General features: G+C 41.7%; 1 protein-coding gene across 1 annotated transcript; it reads left to right on the forward strand.

The window, feature by feature from the left end:
• Window positions 1–1,654: 1,654 nt before the first annotated feature.
• dlk1 (delta like non-canonical Notch ligand 1) lies at window positions 1,655–7,169 on the forward strand. The gene is made up of 6 exons (XM_031829210.1): window positions 1,655–1,830; window positions 2,171–2,250; window positions 2,460–2,523; window positions 2,852–2,982; window positions 3,882–4,023; window positions 4,792–7,169. Exons 2-6 carry the CDS (start codon window positions 2,181–2,183, stop codon window positions 5,582–5,584), a joined length of 1,200 nt encoding a protein of 399 aa, XP_031685070.1. The 5' UTR covers window positions 1,655–1,830; window positions 2,171–2,180; the 3' UTR covers window positions 5,585–7,169.
• The last annotated feature ends 302 nt before the right edge of the window (window positions 7,170–7,471 follow it).

The raw sequence follows: 7,471 nt of genomic DNA on the forward strand, positions 1-7,471 counted from the left end.
ACTGACGAGTCACAGTTTTGTCTTACCAGGGGTGATGGTCGGATTTGCTTTGTCGTCGAAGGAATGAGCATTACACCGAGGCCTGTACTCTGGAGGGGGATTGATTTGAAGGTGGAGGGTACTTCATGGTCTGGGGCGGTTTGTCACAGCATCATCGGACTGAGCTTGTTGTCATTGCAGGCAATCTCAATACTGTGCGTTACAGGGAAGACATCGTCCTCCCTCATGTGGTACCCTCCCTGCAGGCTCATCCTGACATGACTCTCCAGCATGACAATGCCAACAGCCACACTGCTCATTCTGTGCGTGATTTCCTGCAAGACAGGAATGTCTTGTGTTCTGCCATGGCCAGCGAAGAGCCTGGATCTCAATCTCATTGAGCACGTCTGGGACCTGTTGGATCGGAGGGTGAGGGTGGCCACACCAGATACTGACTGTTACTTTTGATTTTGACCCCCTCTTTGTTCAGGCACACATTATTCCCCCCAGAAATGTCCAGGATCTTGCAGGTGCCTTGGTGGAAGAGTGGGGTAACATCTCACAGCAAGAACTGGCAAATCTGGTTCAGTCCATGAGGAGGAGATGCACTGCAGTACTTAATTCCGCTGGTGGCCACACCAGATACTGACTGTTACTTTTGATTTTGACCCCCCATTTGTTCAGGCACACATTAGTCAATTTCTGTTAGTCACATGTCTGTGGAACTTGTTCAGTTTATGTCTCAGTTGTTGAATCTTGTTATGTTCATACAAATATTTACATGTTAAGTTTGCTGTAAATAAATTCAGTTGACAGTGAGATGACGTTTCTTTTTTTGCTGTGTTTAGTTGTCAATTGTTTTATCGGTACTGGGGCTCGGTCTCCTTGCCCCTTCCATCAGCCAAATTGAAGGTATTGTGACGTTTTAATGAAAACGACCTATAGCCATATACATATAATGAATGGAACGGGCTTGGAAGTTCTAAACCTGGCAATTTGACTTGTAAACTCATTATACAATCGCGATTTGGCTGCCTGGTATTGTGATGCAATCATCTCCATGTTATTTTGGAATGTTCTATCAACTGATGCTGGATTGCCATGATCATGTTGAATGTGGGTCATGATAACTGATGTGGGTCATGCAATGGAATTGAATGCATTGTTTTGTAATTGACTCAACCAATCACAGCACAGATTTAAGGGTACACTTCCTGCTTTTTCTTCCTGACTTACTTCTCATTATACCATCACTGACTTAAATGGAGACGCGATTTTTATAAATTATATTTATATTGTAATAGATCCTCCCCTAGTCTACTGCAGCTCCAATAAAGTCTGGGAACACGAAAAACCCGTAACTTAGAGCTTTGAGTTTAAACCCTTCTATTTGTGGCACAAGAAAATTACACCTTTTGCCTGAGGAAAGAATTGGAAATAGTGCGGGTAGAATATAATTCAGTTGCATTTTTGTAGAATTGACCAGACAATTGTTATTGACAATAAGTGTTTAAATGGTTACTGTATCATAAACAATGACGTCTTACAAAACAAATGAGAATTAATGAAGTTTTGAGAAGTTTGTATAGATTGCGCTGCAAGTTATTGAACAGATAACGTTAGGCTACGTGTGCCTTTCCCCTCATGTGTTCAGTAGGTCAGAGGACTGGACAGCTCCTTTCCTAAATCAGACGGGAGGAGCCAAGCGTGAACCACAGTGCTGTCTACTCTATCACACAAAAACCTCACGTCTGAATAGCTACACCGCCGTCTTTATTCCAGTAAATATAGTGCCATGCTTGGACGCATCCAATATGACTGACTAGCTAGCTGAACAACTAAGCGATATAGGTAAAATGTATAATTTTAAGCAAAGTTATTGATTTATCAGTGAAGATTTAGGTTAATATCGTAACGTTTTATGGTATAGTTCTTCTTGTCGCATTTTCGTTTGTGCTCGTGCGTAATTGGGTATCCTATGCTATTCTTTCAGAACAAGGGCTTGACGAATTTTAATTCAGGTCCGATGCTGCATGCACGTATAATCAACTTTTCAACAATGTCAACCTGTTCTTTGGAGGCGAGGGACTGGTCGTGCTGAGCGCATTGGGTTATCCTACGAAACCCTGTAGTGATTTTTGACAGAGAAATTAGAAACTGAGCTGCGATTTGACAGATGCTTATTTTACAGGAGAAGAGGCATGCTGAAAATCAGGATGTGCCTGACAACATTTGGGTTATTTCTGATCTTGAGTGTTGCCATCACTAAAGGTAATTTACCACATAATCCATTATAGTTTCCATTCTAGCAATAGTACCCTCATTACATAACGGCTGTCATTGAGATGTAATAACTTAATAATAAATCACTTACTAGCTGCGAATATTTTCCTTTTAAATGAATGTTCTGTTTTATCTTTGAGGTCTTTGAAAAGGCATTTCATAAGCTAATCTCGTGTTTTCTCTTTCACATATCCAAGCTACTGAATGCAGCGCAGGGTGCAATCCTGAAAACGGCTACTGTGAAAAGCCTGAGGAATGCAGGTAATTAAATTATATAATAGATCATCGGAAGTATGTTAAATATTTGTAGAAACCATGTTTCATCAACATAAGCAGTCCATTTTCATCTTATTTCACCCCATTTCCATATGGCCAAGTCGTCACAGACTAAACAAGAAATTATGTTTTTCATCCTGCTAATTCCAAGTTTAGATGTATTGTTTACAAATATATATATAAAAAATCGATTATTATTAATCGATAATACAATAATACACCCTGTGGAAACATCCCATAATAGTTCATCTGGGTGAGTAAAAACATGTGTGAAGCATAACAACGGTCCCCTTCATCTGAATCATGTTTTCAGATGCAAACCAGGCTGGCAGGGTGTAACATGCAAGCAGTGCATGCCCTTACCGGGCTGTCTTCATGGCAGCTGTGAGAAAGCATGGCAGTGCATCTGTGAAGAGGGCTGGATGGGGAGCCAGTGTGACCAAGGTGGGTATCTGTGAAGGTGGTTATCATATCTGTGAAGAGGGCTGGATGGGGAGCCAGTGTGACCAAGGTGGGTATCTGTAAAGGTGGGTATCATATCTGTGAAGAGGGCTGGATGGGGAGCCAGTGTGACCAAGGTGGGTATCTGTGAAGGTGGGTATCGTATCTGTGAAGAGGGCCAGATGGTGAGCCAGTGTGACCAAGGTGGGTATCTGTGAAGGTGGTTATCATATCTCTGAAGAGGGCTGTATGGGGAGCCAGTGTGACCAAGGTGGGTATCTGTAAAGGTGGGTATCATATCTGTGAAGAGGGCTGGGTGGGGAGCCAGTGTGACCAAGGTGGGTATCTGTGAAGGTGGGTATCATATCTGTGAAGAGGGCTGGATGGGGAGCCAGTGTGACCAAGGTGAGTCCAATCCACCTTTCTCTCACATGTCAGGCCTGACCATGTGAATAAGGTAGGATCCCATAAGGTACAGCTGAATGATTCACCAATAGCACATACTTCGTTTAATCTTCAATATACTGTATATTTATGTACATTTTTATGACTTTACCTCGAGCTGAAAGAGAAAGCATATGTTTGAGGGTTGAAAGAAAATAGTATTTCCTGTCTCTGATGGCTCTATGTGCTCCACTGTCTTAAAGACACCATGGGTGGGGAGGTGTCAAATATAGTCTACTTGTCACTGGTTTGTTTGTTTTCAATTTACATTGTGGCGATAAAATCATAACAAACTCTGTGTGTGTGTGCGTGTGTGTGTGTGTGTTTGCGTGTGTGTGTGTGTGTGTGTGTGCGTGTGTGCGTGTGTGTGTGTGTGTGTTTGCGTGTGTGTGTGTGTGTGTGTGTGTGCGTGTGTGTGTGATGACCTCTCCCAACAACATTCTATCAACTTTTTCCAGACACCAACCAGTGCTCATCTAAACCATGCACTGATAACTCCACATGCATCCAGACTGGCCAGGGAGGATACCTCTGCATTTGTCTGCCTGGTTACACAGGAGAGAGCTGCCACCTGAAAAAGGGATCATGTCTAACAAATGGGTATGAAATTCTGACATGATTTGCATTATCTTAATTAAAACCTTAGTCTCTAAAGCTTTTTCAATACCAGATTAGGTGCCATTGAATCCATTGGGGGATCAACCCTTCTGCCTTTCAAATGGACACAGGCTTGTCTCTGGAGACTGATAGGTAATACAGCCTTCCTTGACCGCCATAGTCTCACTGAATCTCATTATGATTGCTCTTTGTTACACTGGCCTGTTATTGACTGAGAGGACCCCGACACAAAATTCAATACAGCTCTGTCTGTGTGTCCTTTCTCTTTAGTTGACAAGCAATCATTTCAGTTCTATTTAAATCCTCTAACTGAAATTACTTTTACATGGAGATGTATATTACCGTTCTTTTTGTGGGACTCTGAGAATGATTCCTAAACACTGAGCCCACATTGGATGTCTAGAGTGAATGTCTAGAGTGAATGTCTAGAGTGAATGTCTAGAGTGAATGTCTAGAGTGAATGTCTAGAGTGAATGTCTAGAGTGAATGTCTAGAGCGAATGTCTAGTGCAGCATAAGGATTAAAAAGGCATCCTGTTTGAACGGCTGTGAGCATGTGGCTGTGAACACAGTACTGGCTAACAACAAAACATATCATTTGAATGGTCTTACACAACCTCTGAGATGTGACTGATTTAAAAAAAAAAAAAGTTTTAACCCTCTTGAGCTCTTGTATGTTGCCATAATCCCTGGTACAGTTTTATACTGTGGACTTTAGAGAGAAATCAAAGTGAACTGGTTTGCCCTTCAGCTCTCCCTGCCAAAATGGTGGCACCTGCTCCGATGCCGGTGGCTTGGCAGCCTACTCTTCCTGCACTTGTCCCCTCGGATTCGCTGGAGACTTCTGTGAGATTGACACGGACAGCTGTGATCCCAACCCCTGCCTCAACGGGGGCAACTGCACCGACTACGGTCCTGCGTTCACCTGCGCCTGCCCCGCGGGCTTCAACGGCCCCACCTGTAACAACACCCATGTGGACCCCCTCTCCCCCTGTGCTAGTTCCCCCTGTGGGAACGGGGGCACCTGCGTGGTGGGGAGCCAAAAGAACAGGGCTGGGATGTACCATTGTCTGTGCCTCCCAGGGTGCACTTTCACTGGGCATGAATGTACACCGACCCAGCAGCCACACAGGCCCAGAGCCAAACTCAGGCTGGCCAAACTCTCCCCATCACACTACAGCCTACCTGCCCACGCCTTCCATAAACTACTAAGGCCCCCCGAGAGGGACCTTCTCAAGATCAGCCTGAAGGAGACGGTTCACTCGGCCTCTGCTGCCAGCCTGGTCACCCGCAGTCAGCTCATCTGTTTCGGGATGCTGGGCCTGCTCACCTGCCTGGTGATCCTGGGAACCACAGGTATTATCTTCTTCAACCGCTGCGAGACGTGGATGGCCAACGCCAAGTACAGCCATCTGGTGCGCCAGCAGAGAGAGCATCTGTTGAGAGCCAATAACAGCGAGGATGAGGGGGACCGCTCTGTCAACATCATCCTCCCTGAGAAGATCAAGCTCACCAGCTTTGGGAAACATTACACGTCAATCTGACATGTGGGTATTTTGACTGACCGTCTGCATAAGGAGTGTGTTTGAGTGTGCAAGGACACCTACAAAACAAATGGAGAAGGTCATGGATTTAAAATAGATTTTAAAGAGAAAACTGAGGCTCCCCTCTCTGAAAAAATGCAGTTATTCTGTTCTAATGTGATCCACTGTATGTGGAACTTTCCTCAAGTAAGAGGTATGATGCTAAGATGTACAGGCACTATGCCTGGAGAAGAAGGACAATAATGTATGCCTGCCTAATTTTCAGGACATCCACAAGCTGTCGTTTTATCTCTTTCAGATGTTAACTTATAACATAAAAGTGCTTATAAAGCAAAATAATATTTTTTAAAGCAAAATAACCAAAACAGCTGATTTTGATTCTTCGAAGCTTTTGATCTGAACTAATTCAATGTTTTACTTTCCACTTTTATACTGTAGTTAATTATGCATCAAATCGTGTACAAATGTCAGACTTTAAGTCAATTACAGTGATTATCATAAAGCCCCAAGTTTATCATTTTATTAGAAATCCTATTGTAGATATGCTGATATTTTGAACTAGAACCAGTCAGTGCTTTTGATGGTTAGATTCTATTAATATTCAGATTGCTGTTCGTATTTGTCTTCTACATATTGTTGTTAGTGGATAGGATACATCTGCTTTTACAGTATTCAAGTGAACCACATCTTTCCATTTATACTGCTTTTTAGTTTTTGATTGAATCTATATATTATCAAAAAAATCTGTCTGGAAATATCAGCAAGTATTGTCAATCTGTAATGAGCATAATACAATTGTTACGCACCACCAGTAGTGGATGTTATAGTACTTTAGATATTCATCCCATTTTATGTCTAATTAGTATTATTTTAAAGCACCAATTAATTAAACTCTATAATTCAGCAAGTGTATTTACAAATATTAATGTGACTGCAAACTCCTGCTTTGAACAAAACTCCATCCAATTTCTGGTAAGATTTCATACCACAACACAATCATCGACCCCTGCAGTTTGTTTGAGGGCAAAATAGGATTAAAATGTGGGTGGCTTTAATTTACTTTTCCAGGCCAAGAAAATGTGGGTTGGAGCCATTAATCACTGGATATGTCAACAACAAAAATAGGATGTTGTGTTTGTGTGGTTGGGGCAGCGGCAGGAAGTTGGGTACCCAATTTTCACTCGAGAGAGTATTCTGCCACAAACATTGTATAAAACACTAGCGATCAGTTTGGATTTCGTACTCTTATTGGTAACATTCGGTTAGTTTTAACCCACCGAGCAAAGACCCGACTTCAACATTAAATCAACATCCATATTTAGTTTTAACTATGTTTAATTCAACTTGATTTCACCTTGAAATACTGTCATTGATTTGTGTTTGAAAAATAGGTAAAAATGTTGACAAAACATTAATAAAAACATTGATATTCGTTGTCAGGAATTGAAAAAAAAAGGTATTTCATAGAAGGGCCCCTTATCCATCCTCAGTACATGTTACAGTGCTATGTGCTTTTACTGTGATTTGGTAGAATATTGCTTTTTGTGTTTTTCTTGATCTTTGCTAATAAAAATATAAACCAGTCTTCCTTTTTCAAATAAGATACATTTATCAAATACTGTATCTACAGCCTGACAGCCATCCCAAATTTATATTTCAACTTACAGGTCTAAATATATGTTTTTTTTCTCAAGAAGACAAACCTGTTAAAGTTAAATAAACGTCCTATCCTGGTCTAGGTCGTATGTATTCTGGGCCTGTATCCACAAAAGCCTCACAGAGAAGAAGTGTTGAACTAGGATCTGTCCATATAATATTATTCATTATGATATAAAAGGCTAAACTGATTCTAGATCAACACTCCAACTCTGAGACACTTTGTGAATA

This window comes from Oncorhynchus kisutch, linkage group LG7 (assembly GCF_002021735.2).
Source record: "Oncorhynchus kisutch isolate 150728-3 linkage group LG7, Okis_V2, whole genome shotgun sequence".
Lineage (NCBI taxonomy): Eukaryota > Metazoa > Chordata > Actinopteri > Salmoniformes > Salmonidae > Oncorhynchus > Oncorhynchus kisutch.